The 15780-nt window shown below is 45.6% G+C and overlaps 1 protein-coding gene across 1 annotated transcript in view; it reads left to right on the top strand.

The window, feature by feature from the left end:
* LOC149437499 (uncharacterized) overlaps window positions 1-15780 on the top strand; it is a 125639-nt gene that overhangs the window by 8483 nt on the left and 101376 nt on the right. The window contains exons 3-6 of the mRNA XM_089660894.1: window positions 2154-2226; window positions 4627-4722; window positions 6257-6471; window positions 14620-14774. Of these exons, the coding sequence (XP_089517020.1) occupies window positions 2154-2226; window positions 4627-4722; window positions 6257-6471; window positions 14620-14774 (539 nt within the window). The remainder of the gene's footprint in view (window positions 1-2153; window positions 2227-4626; window positions 4723-6256; window positions 6472-14619; window positions 14775-15780) is intronic.

Below are 15780 nucleotides of genomic sequence, written 5' to 3'. Positions count from 1 at the left end.
CTGGTTATCTCTCACCTCGACTACGCCCTCATCATTGGCTTACCTTTACATAGGCTATCCCCCCTCCAGTCCATCATGAATGCTGCTGCCAGGCTCATCCACCTTACCAACCTTCAGTGTCTGCTACCCCTCTCTGCAAATCCCTCCACTGGCCCCCATTCAATGTCCTTAACCCCTCTCTGTCAATCCCTCCACTGGCCTCCATTCAGTGTCTGCTTCTCCTCTCTTCCAATCCCTCCGCTGGCATCCACTCAGTGTCCTCCACCCCTCTCTGTCAATCCTTCCACTGGCCTCCATTCAGTGTCTGCTACCCCTCTCTGCAAATCCCTGCACTGGCCTCCATTCAATGTCTGCTACTCCTTTCTGCCAATCCCTCCACTGACTTCTACTCACCCAACAAATACATTTCAAAATACTAACAACAACTTACAAAGCCACCCACAACTCTGCCCCTGGCTACATCACCAACCTGGCCTCAAAATATCAACCGAACCGCTCTCTTCAATCCTTCCAAGATCTTCTGCTCTCTAGTTCCTGTGTCACCTCCTCCCATGCTCACCTTTAGGACTTCTCTCGAGCTTCTCCCATCCTATGGAACTCCCTTCCCTAATATGTCTGGCTATCTCCTAATCTATCCACCTTTAGACGATCCCTGAAAACCTTTCTCTTTGAAGAAGGCTATCCTGCTTCTAACTAGTAAACCGCCATTTATTTCCTCCATCAGCTCCTCCCCCACAGCTATTATCCTTTGAATCACTCAACACTTCCTCCTAGATTGTAAGCTCTAACGAGCCGGCCCTCTGTTTCCTCTTGTGCCAAATTGTATTGTAACTGTAATGCCCGCCTTAATTTTGTAAATCGCTGCACAAACTGTTGGCGCTATATAAATCCTGTATAATAATAATATAAGAATCCCATCTTCCTCCTGATAAGCAGACCAAAGTTGGAATGCAATTATTTCTTACAATTTTGAGCAGGTGCCGATAATTCTGTCCAGTTCATGTTTGGGGTTTTGCATTGGAATGATTTAGATTTGACTTTTTCTTTCTCCCCATTTTTGGTGTCATACCAATACAAACAAAAGAAATAAACATAAGAATGCCGAAACATTTGTTACATTTGCAGCAATTTTCTGGGCGAAGTGGTGCGTTATTAGCCAGAAATGCAGAGGGGACAATATTGTTGGCCGTGTGTAACATACCTGGTTGGGGAGCCTGACGTGGTGAGAGGGCATCCTCTTACCACTCCCGCTCGGGACCCCTGATAGGGTAGACAGAAGGTATCGAGCTAGGAGGGGCATAAGCGCCTGACGGGTCTGTGGTGACAACTGGCAGGTGATGACCGGGAAGACCAGGATGCAGGTGAGCAGGTGCAGCAGCAGGAAGGTATAGCGGAGGTATGGACAACCGTGGCAGCTGGCAGCCAGAGATAGTCACAGGTAGGAGAGGTAGAAGCATCAGGATCAATCGGGCGGGTCAGGTACAGAGGAGCAGGCAAGCGGATAGTCATGGGATGAGCCGGGTCGGTGCAGGCAGAGTTCAATCATAGTCAGGTCAGATCAGGTAGATAACAGGAGTCAGGATACAAGCACAGAACATAGTAGACCAGAAGGTACCATTCTAAGTGCAGCAGGGGTTTAAATAGCCTGCCTGTATACGTCGGCATGTGCACGCAACTGCATGCGCACTGGCAGGGCTGACGGGTACCTGGCGTTGGCTCATAGATGTGCGCAGACACGAGACTTCTTTACCCTGACACTGTGACTGTATGCTCATGTTTTTTCCGAATAGCACTCTGATATTGGGTTCAGCCTAAACCCAATCTCATTCCTAACAAAGACAATGGATGGTGCCATGCTGCCTGATACAATGCAGAATAAATAGGTGATTGGGGAATATGGCTTAGAGAGACTGAAACCAATGTGGAGGGGAAATGCAAACTATTCCTGGGAAGTCTCATCATTGGAGTGATGGAAGAAACTGGTGCGCCCGCATCCTCCACTGTTTCCATTGTGGGGATAACACAGATAAAGGAATATGAAAGGGACGTTGTGACTTTAGAATAGCTGTGATGTTTCTTGGATACAATGTGCAATTCCTTCATCTATTTCACTTGTCTGGAATTTCTATTGAATTACTTTAATTTCCTTACAGACCTGTGGCTTTCTATCCAGATCACAGACCATCCAGCCAGTATCAGCAACCACTAGTAGCGCTTTGCATGGAAGTAAGTCATCTCAGTAACTGTTTCTTCAGTCACATTTATCAAAGCTCAATTCCACACTAAGCATTTTTTCTTTTTTGTTTTGTATAATGTGGGAGAAGGGTTAATGCTTCTGTTAAATTGTAACTGCTGTTCTTGTTCCCCTTGTGGGCAGTGTTAATTCTGACATCAAATTTCTATTACATTTTAGTCATAGTCTTTTGACTAAAATGCCATTTAGGTTTCAGTTGTATTTTAGTCATCAGAATTATTTTACTTTTAGCCATATTTTAGTCATCTGAATTGTTTTAGTTTTAGTCGTATTTTAGTCATCAGAATTTTTAGTTTTAGTCGTATTTTAGTCTAGTTCTGCTAGGGGCATGTATACCACCTATACTACATGGAGAATGGTGTAAAGTGGCTTAGCTAAACATATTTAACCCCTTTACAGCAGTATTACCCTTATATGTGGGGGCAGGGTGGTTGGACCTCAACATTCAGCCCTTATATGTATGTTTCACTTCCTTGTTGTTGGGAGAGCTGCATCTGTGCCCCCAGTACCATGAACAGAGCTGTCACCGACAACTTACGGTAAATTTGCGATAATTAGGAGGTAGGATGGGCTCCTAGTGACATCAGCACTGTGCAGCCAATCATAGAGCTGCATGGTCTAGAGACCCTCCTACCGACCTTGGGCATCAGATCATCATCAATATAACTATTATAGAGCAAGGGTCTCCAAACTTTATAAACAAAGGGCCAGTTTACTGTTCTTCAGACTTTAGGGGGCGGACTTGGTGAGAGGGAGTAAAAAATGACCTGCAGCGTCAGTGCGTAAACAATGCCTGATTATTGGTTTTAGTGGGAGAAATATTGCCCTATTTTTGGCATCAGTGGGAGGAATAGTACCCCATCACTGGTGTCAGCGGGAAGAATAGTGCTCCACCACTGGTGTCAGTGGAAGGAATGGTGCTTCATCATTGGTGTCAGTTGTGGATGGAATAGTCCCCCATCATCGGAGGCGTATTTATCTCAAGGCAAGTAAGGCATTCGCCTAGGGCAGCATTTCTTAGGGGGGCGCACTGCCCCCCCCGGAAGAAGGGACATATGCGGCATGGGGACCAGGTGGGATCCGAGAGGGGTTGCTTGATGGTACATGCAGAGCCCAACTTTCGTTCCTGGGTATGTCCAGAGCTGTGAAGGTGAGTGTCTTTTTCTCTGTCACTGGGGGGGGGGGGGGTTGTGTTAGTGGAAGTATCTCTCAGGTGGGGGTGGGGATGGGGCAGAGTTGTTGTTGGTCACTGGGTCACTCTCAGGCTCTCTCGATGGGGGGATGGGGGTCTGGTGTGGTCGGTATCAGGCTCTCTCCATGGGGAGGGGTGTCTGGTGGTAGTCAGTGTCAGGCTCTTTCCACCGGGGTGGGGGGCATCCGATTTCTGTATTGCCTAGGGCAGCACAAAACCTAAATACACTACTACCCATCATTGGTGCCAGTTGTAGATGGAATAGTGCCCCACCATCGTGTCAATTGTAGATGGAATAGTGCCCCATCATTGGTGTCAGTTGTGGATGGAATAGTGCCCCACCATCAGTGTCAGTTGTAGATGGAATAGTGCCCCACCATCGGTGTCAGTTGTAGATGGAATATTGCACCAAGGGCCAGATAGAGGAAAGAAAAGGGCCATATCTGGCCCTGGGGCCATAGTTTGGAGATCACTGTTATAGAACATTGCCCATTATAGATTAGCAAGAAAGAGGCAATGTCTGATGAGGAACCAAGTTAGAAGTCTCCACATTCACGGTCTAGCACCATCATACAGTCTCTTACGTTTGTGATGAACAAACAATAAGTGTATAGGATCAACGCGTTTCACGGCATTTGTTTCCTCTGGATCCATGCTTGAGATTGAACACCAAGCCAGATCAGATCACCTAGCATGAAAAGATTGAAACAGTGTACATCCTTTCCTGTGGGGGAAAAGAGGATCCCATTACCCAAACTGAACCAAATGGGAGATATTAAGCAAAGAGCGGGATCAAACTCTGATCTGGCTCTAAACGAGGGAGAGTAGGGGTCATGTTGTAATTAGATACATAACACTCCAGGCTGTTCTCATACACACTGCTCATACCCCCATGGCCGTCCCAAACTCACTCCCACGATGTTATCCACAAGTATAAGATCAACCAGACCAATAGTTGGTAACGGCCAAAACTGCCAAGACCATCAACCAAAGAGGTTGGTCGATCAATGGTTCCATATCGTGGACATTTAAATTGCTCTAAAACAGAGAGGGGTGGGCCAAATTTAGATGGGGAGGTTCCCAATTTTAGTCAATAGCCAAAATACCCCACTGACAGTGAGTATGAATATCGTATGAGATATCCAGAAGAATGAACAATATTTTCTTTTTCTGTCTCTAGTTACTTCGTCTGTACCCTGTGGAAGTGATTTCTGTGCTGACGATGAGTATTGTGACAATAATACTGTCTGCCTGTGCAATACAACTCTCTATACAGGTATTGTATAATAAAATGGTCAGGATGGGTCTTGTTACATTTAAAAAACAAATATTGCATTTTTCTATAAACCATATGACGTGCATGTAACACACATCAATGTAAGGGGCTCTACACTGACCAGCAATGTAAGGGGGACTACACTGACCACCAATGTAAGGGGGACTACACTGACCACCAATGTAAGGGGGACTACACTGACCACCAATGTAAGGGGGCTCTACACTTACCACCAATGTAAGGGGGACTACATTAACCACCAATGTAAGGGGGCACTACACTGGCCACCAATGTAAGGGGGCACTACACTAACCACCAATATAAGGGGGGTACTACACTGACCACCAATTTAAGGGGGCACTACACTGACCACCAATGAAAAGGAGACACTACACCAGTGGCGTCCTGAGGCAGGTGCGGTCCGCACCGGGTGACACCGACCGCACGGGGTGAAATGGGACCCGCTCCACAAAAGGTAAGTTGTAAAGCAAACCGACAATTCATCTTGCGGGGATCGTCGGCTTTCTTTACAACTTACCTTTTCTTGGAGCGGGTCACCCTGTATAGGTTGCATGCTGACGATCCTGCGGGGTGACACCGGTGTAGAACTACTGCTATCATCGCTTGATTGTGCCTGAAACCAGGACATGCGCAGTTGCTTCAGGGGGAAATATCTACATGGGAGAAACATCTTGCCGCTACACCCGGACCCGCTCCAAGAAAAGGTAAGTTGTAAAGAAAGCCGATGATCCCCGCAGGATGGATTGGATCTGTGGATTGAGCATAATGGATCGGAGTCCGATCCATTATGCTCAATCCGCAGATCCGATCCATTCTGAGGGGATCATTGGAGGGAGTGTCACCAAGTGTTACTGCACACCAACCCTAGGGACGCCTCTGCACTACACTGACCACCAGTGTAAGGAGGCACTATGCTGACCACCAATGTAAGGTACACTGACCACCAATGTAAGGAGGCACTACACTGACCACCAATGAAAATGAGCACTACACTGACCACCAATGAAAATGAGCACTACACTGACCACCAATGTAAGGGGCACTACACTGACCACCAATGTAAGGGGGCTGTACACTGACCACAAATGTAAGGAGGTACTATACTGACCACCAATGAAAAGGAGGCACTAGACTGACCACCAATGTAAGGGGCACAACACTGACCACCAATGTAAGGAGGCACTACACTGACCACCAATGTAAGGGGGCTGTACACTGACCATCAATGTAAGGGGGCTCTACACTGACCACAAATGTATGGAGGTACTATACTGACCACCAATGAAAAGGAGCACTACTCTGACCACCAACAGTCAATGTACTGTATGTAAACTGGAAGTTTAATTGGCCTTTAACTCTTTGACTCTCTGGCAGCTTTCTCCCCAGTCCCTGGTCACTCCTGCCACCCTAAAGTGGGTATATATAGAAACCCCTATAGTGTATAATGTACATCAAGTATGTCACCGTCACCTTCTCATCTCAGAAATGCTGAATGAATTTACTCTTTTTTCAGGAAATTTTCAACCTCCATATTTTACTTGTGATGGAGGATATTTCAATATGCAAATGCCAAAATGTTTGTTGGAAGCAAATGGTTACAATACGTCTGATATGAGGCTGAACAGCACCAACCCCGAGTGTTTCACAGTAAAGCAGATTGTGGATGGAATATCACAGATGGCCATTCATCGTCCATTGACAACCTCTGACTGTAACACTTATACTGAGGTAAGTTCTCCTGACACGGGCTGACTGTTTGTTATACAAGAGAATTGAAAACAAATGCAATAAAGTATGTGTAGTCAAAACATTTATATGTAGCCAGGTGCTGGGTTGCAACAACATGGAGATAGTGACATTGCCCTTTACTCTTCTCTCCCTCTACTGATGTCATGCTCTACCATTGTCCACCGGCCAGCAGGGGGAGCGCTAAAGGCAAGCAAGCCCATGGACTTTTATGCAGATCGCTGAGAATCCTGGGAGTTGTAGTGTGATATGGAAGCCATATAATGGCTACACTATAATGATTACACTACAGATCCCATTAGGCCATTTGCAGTATGAGAAGGGGAGAGATGATTTTTTTTTTATTTAAATGCCCAGGAAAGTTCCTCCTCTTGGCACTGAGGGAATTGTAGAGAGAGAGCACCTCTGTCTGGATATTTGCCTGCCAGCAGAGATCTGAGCCTTAGATTGGGAATAAGGACATCCGGGAGCAGCGCAGCACCACTGCCTCAGGAAGACTTGAGAATCCCCTCACCCTATACTTCCCACCGCTGATGACCAGAGGCTTTTGGGGAGAGACCAAGGGGGTCCCCCTTCTACAGTGAGACGTCACTGCTGCATCCCGGGGACCGATGAAAGGGCTATTTGCTCATTGCTAATATTGCTAGCACGGATGAAGCCTCTCAGAGTAGGACACCAAGTGTACCCAATCCATACCGAACCCACACTGCACCCTATACTGCACTTATACCAAACCTAGACTGCATCTATACCTCCCCTTTACTACATTATATCAGACCTTTACTGCAGCTGAACCACATCTACCTTGCACCTGTGCAGAGACTATACCCAGGGGCGGACTGACCATTTGAGCACTCGGGCACTGCCCGAGGGCCCGGGGTCAGTAGGGGGCCCCATGAAATGCTCCTGGTACCTTTCATAGGATTGTTTTGGGTGTGCTTTGAGTGTGGGCAAGGACACAGGGGCCCCATGATCCCCTATAGCCCAGGGACCCCATGAGTTGTCAGTCCGCCCCTGACTATACCATACCTCTACTGCATGCAGGCAAACTGGAACTTTTGTTAAGTGCACCAACGCTCTTAAAGGGCCCCAAAGACATCCGGCAGAACATCTCAAAGGACTGCGCCTTGCGTAATAATTATTCAGCAAGCATCCTTTTCTTCACCTGCCCCCTTCATTACCATCCTTTTCTTTTGGACAGTGCATACCTAGTTGGTTCAGGACACGTGCTTTGGCAGTATAGTTCCAGCACTAAACTTTACTACTGCTCACTGCTGCACTTGAGGTGGCCTTGGTACTGTTTATGCTGATCTGGATGCCAAATGTCATCCTATGCCTATTCCTTACTGTTAATCACTTTGTATATTAAATTGTGTTGTTACCATTGTTAATCCATTTTATGTTTGCCTATTTACCAACCAAATCGGGTGACAATATAATACGTTTGCCTTTACTACCTGGTTTTCTTTGATATAGCACTACTACTGGATACCAAGTATTGCAGTCAGTGATTTCCTGTGATATTGTATGTTTGTACACTCAACCTGGTGTGCAAGCGGGGCTGGGGTTCTTGAGAAATTCGAAACAAAGAGGACCTATCCTATCCAGCAGCTTCTACAAGGGTAGCGCTACATATATTTTTGAATGGAACAGAGATGATTTAGAAACCTTGTCATGTTTTATTGTTGTCTGTGTTCCCAGTATGGTGTTTTACCCTCTATATATGTAATACCCTCCCAGAAAGGCTTCTAGGTTTGGTTAGGAAAATTAAGTTCTGTGTCTGTCCTGTAATCAGCACAGCAGCATGTGATTGCTTTGAGTTCTACAGGCTGCAAGGTTATTTGCTTTCTCATGTGTTCTGGAAGTTTCAAGAATGTAGTGGGTGAGAGAGTCAAATAAGCAGCCTGAATCAAGGCCCCACACACAGCTGGGGGGGGGGGGGGGGCGCTGGATTCTATCCTGCTGCTAATTCTTTGGGAGCTGAAAGAGGGGGTTTCACTGAGGATCCGGTCTGGAGGCTCCACTGAGTCTGGAGGGAGACATCCAAGTCCCGGGAAACTTCCTGGTTGTAGAGGACATAGTGAGGAAAAGGGAGAGTTTGACTTCTGCAGCTACCTGGAAGGAGGGGACAGGAGCGTAGCTTGCTGGGCACTTCAAATACGTGTATATAAACAAAACAATAAAAAACAGAAAAGAAAAAAAATAGGGGGAGATGAGGGAGAGGAGGTTGCCCTGCTACAGAAAGGGGTTGCAATATGATACACAGTTAATGAGGAACCCTTGAAAACAGTTGAAAGTGTTGCATAACAAGGTAAAGTAAGACATGGCAAGCTCTGGGAGGAGAGCAATATTTCCTTGAACTACATGAGGGTTCCGCGTAAGGCCACGGTAAAAGGGATAAGGTAGGAAAGAGAGAGGAGAATAGGAAGAACCAGAGGAAGGTACTGAGAGGGAGGCAAGGAGGTGTGTGACTTCGGGGGGAGAGAAGATAGTCTCGGGACCAAACCAAGGTATAAAATAAATGAAAAATGGTAATGGCTTCACAAGGAAGGTCTAGATAGCTCTAAGGGAGAAGCAGCGTATTATCATAGTTCGGCAGAAGGAAGTGGTCCACCCATGGGGTCGGTCCATATCATCAGGAATTTGGAGATCGAATCTAGGATGGTAGCTTCCACTTTGGCATGGATCATTGCTTGGGTAACTTTGTTCTTAACTGCAAGAATACTCAGAGATGGGGACTTCCATGCCTTGGCCATTATCTGTTTAGCTGCTGTGGTGATTTGTAGGAGAAGTTTGAATTGAGATTTATAGATAGAGGGGGGAGGAAGATTTAAGAGGGTCACAATCGAATCTGGTGGTAGTGGCTTAGCAAAAAAGCAGGGATAGCATGTTAAAAATTTCAGTCCAGAAGGTTTGGGCAATCAGACAAGACCACCAAATATGAAAGTAAGTTCTGACCATCGCACAACCCTTAAAGCATTCTGGAGGGTAGCCGGGGGTATATTTAGCGATCCTTGCAGGAACTAAATACCAACGCATCAAAACTTTGTAGTTAGTCTCTACGACCACCACATTCTGTGAAGAGGACTTGGTAGCCAACCAGATACGGTCCCAATCTGCAGGGCCCAATTGAAGTCCTAGATCTTTCTCCCATCTGGTGACATATGTAGGGGCAAGAGGAGACTCTGGTGAGGACAAAAGGTTATAAAAAGCTGAGATAAGTCCTCGCCTATGCAGGTCCTTGTAGCAAGATCATTCAAAGAAGGACATTGCACGATCAGATAGTGAACAGCGCAAAGAAATGCTGTAGTTGTAGGTATCTAAAGATTTCTGACACTGGTATAGAGTGCGCTTCCCGGAGAGAGGAGAAAGTTTTGAAGCCCCTATTAGCCAAAAAGTGGAGGGCACGAAGTAGGTTTACTGAGAACCAGTAATTAAAGGAACGCGGGGAGGACCAGCCTGGTGGAAAGGCTGGGTTCCGGAGTAGGAGAGTAGGGGCTTATGGGACAATTGAAGAAAGTAGTGAGATTTTAGTCTATCCCAGAGAAAGAGGTAATGGGATGTAATTGGGTTACGAAGCATTCGGCGATCTGAGGACCTGAGTCAAAGTAGATTGGCAGTTGAGAGAGGATCGCAGTCTATCGATTCAAGAGAAACCCACTGAGGAATCTCATGTGTCGCATGGTACTTTGGAAATTGTGCCAGATGCGCTGCTTGATAATATTTTGTAAAATCCGGGAGACCGAGACCGCCCATGAGCTTAGATTTATGTATAGTTGAACGAGGTATACGGGGACGGACGGAACCCCAGATATAGGAGTAGGCACGTCTCTGCAAGATGCAAAGAAAGTGCGTGGATACTGGTATGGGTAAGACTCTAATCAGGTACAGTATTTTAGGAAGGATAGACATTTTTACTACAGTAATTCTGCCCATCCAGGCCAATGGTAGGGAGGACAATTTGGACATAAGGCTAGTGAGGTGAGTTAGCACAGGTAGGTAATTTTCGGAATAAAGGTCAGAAGGGCTAACAGTCAGCTTGACGCCTAAATAGGGGATGGATTGCTGGGTCCAACAGAATGGTAGGACTTGTTGTAGGTGGGACAGGTCGTGAGAGTTTAAGGAGATATTTAGTGCCATCGACTTTTGAGGATTAACATGTAGGCCGAATATATGGCCAAAATCATGGAGAAGCCGGAGTAGGGTCGGAGTAGAGGTCAGTGGAGAAGTGAGGAAAAGAAGCACGTTGTCCGCAATGAGGCAAAATTTATGATGAGTACCACCTATCTCGAGAACTCGAATATCGGGATTGTTTCTAACCAAGAGGCCAGGAGTTCAATGGCTAGGGCGAAAAGTAATGGGGATAATGGGCACCCTTGGCAGGTTCCATGAAGGATTGAGAGCAAAGCTGATTTGTGACCCAGGTAACGATCACTAGCTGATGGCTCACTGTATAAGGATGAAATCCATGACAAAAAGTGTATTCCAAAGCCCCAGCAACAAAAGATAAAGTTAAGGTAGGGCCATGAGACCGTATCAAAGGACTTTCTGATATCCAAAGAGAGAGAAAGCATGTGGGGATGTTATGAGTTCGAGCCAAATGTGCCAGGAGAACCGCGCGCCTAACATTATCACCTGCTTGGTGTACAGGTATGAAGCCTACTTGGTCGTTGTGGATCAGGGAGCCTATAAATGGGTTAATGCGGGTGGAGAGTATTTCCATGAGAAATTTAATGTCTAAATTAAGGAGGGAAATTGGCCTATAGTTGGACCAGGCAGAGTCATCAGAATTGGGCTTTGGAATCATGGAAATAGTGGCTGTCACTGTTTTGGGTTTAAAAGACTGACCGGAGAGGATGGCATTGAAGGCATTCGTAAGTACTGGAGAAAGAAGGTGGATGAATTTCTTGTAGTAAGCTGCAGAGAAGCCGTCCGGACCAGTGCGCTTGCGTAGCTTCACGGTCTTGATGGCATTCAGGGTTTCTGTCGGGGTGATTGGTCTCTCCAGAAGTTCTAGCTGATAATCGGAAAAGTGAGGTGGGTCAGAAGAGATTCCGAATGAGAAATATCAAATGTTTCCATGGAGGAATACAGCTGGGACAAGTGTTTGCGAAAGACTTGCAAGATGCGAACTGGGTTACTAGTGTAGTTGCTCGGAGAGATTCGCAACCAGGTCAGCTTAATGGTTTGGTCCAGTCTGCGGAGCGAGAGTGCGAGCAACGTGTCAGGTGCCGTGATCTACGGAGAGAGAGTTCCGCTTGGTCTGTGAGAAAAAGGTCCAGTTCGAATCGGGATTGCTCTAAAGCCTTACGAGTGCTCGGTGATGGTGCAGCCTGAAAGGCCTGATGGGACTGGCTGTAAGTCGCCTTGAGGAGGGAACACTGCTGATGCTTTTCTCTGTTCAGGAAAGATGGTTTGCTAATACAGAATCCCCTAGGAACAGGTTTGTGCGCCTCCCATAGAAGGAGGGGTGAGATGTCTGGAGTGGAATTGGTAGACAGGTACTCTTTGAGAGCAATCTCAATGTCCAAGCTGTGGAAAGGATGGGATAGAAGGTTATCATTTAGTACCCAGGAGGTCTGGGGCCAGAGATGAGATGGTTGTGAGGACTGCGCTATGCTCCGACCAAGGAATAGGGAGAAGGTCGGAGGCAAGAAGCCGGGAGGAGGCTCCGACAGTCATAAATATATGGTCGATACGCGAAAAAGTCTTGAGGGGATGTGAATAAAAGGTGTACTGGCATTTCACATGGTTAAGTCCTCTCCATGTATCGACTAAAGAGTGATGATGGAGGAGTTGCTGGAAAGACATTCTAAAGGCCGCTGGAAGAGACAGTTGGGGGGATTTGTCCAGAAAGGGGTATAATGTACAATTAGAGTCTCCACAAACGAGCAGTGTGCCACGTTTGTGGTGATCCATGATAGTTAGAAGATGGGAGATAAATGGTAGTGGGCCCTGGTTAGGAGCGTAATAGGTGACAATGGTCATTTCAGAGTCGAGGAGTAGTCCCGACAGGAGGAGGTATCATCCCTCAGGGTCTTTGATTTCTGCATGAGGAGTAAAAGGGGTTGTGCGATGGAAGGTTATTAGGACACCTCTTCTCTTGGAAGCACTAGAAGCAGTAAAGACCTGAGGATAGAGGGGACAAAAAATTTGGGCGTGGAATTGAAGGTGAAGTGCATCTCCTGTAGGCAGATGATATGAGCCTTCTGGGATGCGAAATAGCGGAAAGCTTTGCTTCATTTCTGCGGGACATTATGGCCCTGCATATTCAGGGTAAAGATGTTCAGGGGACCCATGGGAGAAAGGTGGGAGCCGCTAAGAGATGGTAGATCTTGGGTGAGTTATACTCAGAGTGGTGCCAAGAAGAGAAGAATATGGGGCAGAAGAAAGAGAGCTGTGAAGTCACACAGGGGATCAAGAGAGGGAAAGAAAAAGGTTAGTAGTGTAAAAAAAAAAATACAAGAGGGCTACTACAGCCCAAAGGTTGGCCCTCAAGGCATCCGTGTAGCAGAAGGACCTGAGGGTCAAGAATAGCCCAAGCAGTGCAAAAACACAGCACCACATGGGCTAGTGGTGGGTGCGCAGTGACTAACACTGGGGGGAAAGACAGCTCAGGTAAAAAATCATTAGACTGTAGGCACCAACTTGCATTAGTAGATCTCATTCCGCCAAAGAAGTTTAAGGACCTGACGTCCCATCCAAGTGTTGTAATCCAACGAAGGTGTTAGGAAACAAAGGTTGTGTGGAGTTGGATGAGTCGTCGGGCCCAGGGCTTCCAATAATGTTAGGAGGTGTAACTGTGAAGACAATGAACAAATATAGCAAGACATAACCAAAACATCTAAGAACATAAACATAGCCAGTGACCAATAGGTTGAAACGGGCTAAGGGGAGTGTTGAGGTAGCCATCACAAAGGGTACAGTTCGTCCTCCGCTTTCGGTGTTGCGGGGACCAAGGAAGAAGGTCTCAAGGAGCGACACGGCTCTACAAGGGGTAGTAAGGTAGATCCAGGTGAACTCCCTGGCTTCAATCCATAGATTCTGGAGGAGCTGGAGCTGGTGAGGAGTATCAACCACTTTTGTGGGAATAGAGTTGACCTGAGGTAGAGTGAGAAGGGCGGTTCTTCTACGGAGAGGTGGACGCCGATTGTCTACTGGAGCAATCTGGAGAGGCCATAAGGGACTGTTGCTGGAGATTCTTCAGTGTGCCGAGAAGGTCGTCAGGTGATCTACAGGTTTAGTCCCGGGATTGGAAGGAGAACTGAACCGCGAAGGGGAAGCTCCATTTGTAGGCAATACCTTGCTGCTGAAGGACCAGGAGGTAGGGTTTAATAGCTCTACGCTTGGCAATCATAGCTGGGCATAGGTCTTGAAACAATTGATAGCTTTGGCCCTGGAACGTCAGGGATCCTGTGGTATAGGCTGCTTGGAGCAGCTATCCGTTTGTACAAAAAAAGCGTAATTTGGCAATAATGTCATGTGGTAGGCCATCTGGGCGACGAGGGGCCAACACCCTGTGAACTCTGTCCATTTCAAGGCGTTCAATTGGTATTACCGGGGCTGTGACAGTGGAAAGGATGTCCGTGATAGATTCTGGGAGGCCACGTATTCGCAGGTTAGAGGGGCGGGTCCTGTTTTCAAAGACCTCCATGTGGGACTGTAAGGTCACATTTTCATCATGCAAAAGTTCAAGCTCATCCGAATGAGTATGGAGGGTGTTGTCCAGGTCGTCAACTCGGTGTTCCAGGTTGGAGGTGCATTGCCCTAATTTGCGGATTTCTTTGGATATTTTGTCAGTAATGTGGTCTGTTTCAGGGCCTTGTGCAGCATCTTCTCAAATTGTTTGAGGAGGTCAGGAGGGGTCAGGTCTGAGTTGGTAGAGCACAGGGGGGTCCCCTGGTGAGAGTCAGACTCACCATCTGAAGAACCTCTCAAGCTGGGATGAGTTGTCTGTAGTGCAGCATAGGGTTGAGCCTGTGTCGATGGAGCGGGTACAGCGGCCATCTTGGAAGAGGCTCTGGATAGAGCCTCTTTGATTGTTCTCCCCTGTCGCTAATGTGCAGATCACTGTATGGCAGGGAGTTTTCTGACTTCGTCTAATGACTTATGTGCTTCCTCTCTCTACAGATGAATTCCACCCATATCACATACATAAATCAGCTGTATATATTTGCCCAGACGGGTTCGATCCGAATAAAAAATGATGCTGTCATGAACATTTCCTGCTCTTACCCGCTGTCTATGGATGTCAGACTTAATGTGACCCTCTATCCAGTACTCGGGTAATTATTATTACATAATGTTGGTCTTTCAGAAATCCAAGCTGGCCATCTGCTATGATATTGGATTCCATCACGTACCCTTGGATGAGGTCCTACAGCAAACCTTCAAATATCTTTCCCAAAGCAGAAGTTTAAATTGAAGTTCTGTACTTACTGGTTGAAGACCTGAATCCCTTCTTAAATATAGACACCGCATCGGCCTTGTGCCAGGTCTTCATAAATTAGAAGCAAAACCTTAGATATAACTGAGCTCACCTCTCTGAGGACACATGGGTGTAAGCCATAGACACCTGCGATTCGTTTTATTACGAATCAAAATTCTGACAAAATTTTCATTATACGGAGATTAGTATGTATCCAAATCTCTGAATTCACAATAGTAACAAAGTTCAATGAATCCAAAATAAATGATAACGAAACAAATTATTTGAATTTGAAAATACATTTGAATTTGAATGGAATATTGCAATAAATACAGTAAGGTGTAATAAGATGATAATTCCTATTTAGACTGCTTTATGGAATAGAATATTAAAGAATAGAATGGAATAGAATAGATTAGAATAAAAACAGAATAGAAAAAAGAACAGAGTAGACTACACTAGAATAAAACAAAATATAATAGAATGGAATATATTTGAACAAAACAGAATTAAAAAAAAAAAAAGAAAAGGAAAAAAAAAGAAAAGTATAAATCAGAATAGAAGAGAAAGGGATTGAATAGAACAGAACATAATAGAATAGAATATAAAAGAATAGAATAGAAAAAAATAGTATAGCATAGGATAAAATGGAAAACAATAGCAAATAATAGAAAAGAAAAAATTTAAAGAATAGAATAGAATAGACTACACTAGAATTAAACAAAATAAAATAGAAAGGGAAAATAAAAGAAATGTATAGTATAGAATAGAATAAACAACATAGAAAAAGACAGAATAAAAAAAGAATAGAATAGGATAGAACCACATAGAATATAAAATAATAGAATAGAAAAAGCAGCATA

The sequence above is a fragment of the Staurois parvus genome, unplaced genomic scaffold, assembly GCF_062004578.1.
Source record: "Staurois parvus isolate SC_StPar_1 unplaced genomic scaffold, SC_StPar_1.0 ptg001286l, whole genome shotgun sequence".
NCBI lineage: Eukaryota > Metazoa > Chordata > Amphibia > Anura > Ranidae > Staurois > Staurois parvus.
This window is presented reverse-complemented; position numbering and strand designations above follow the sequence as displayed.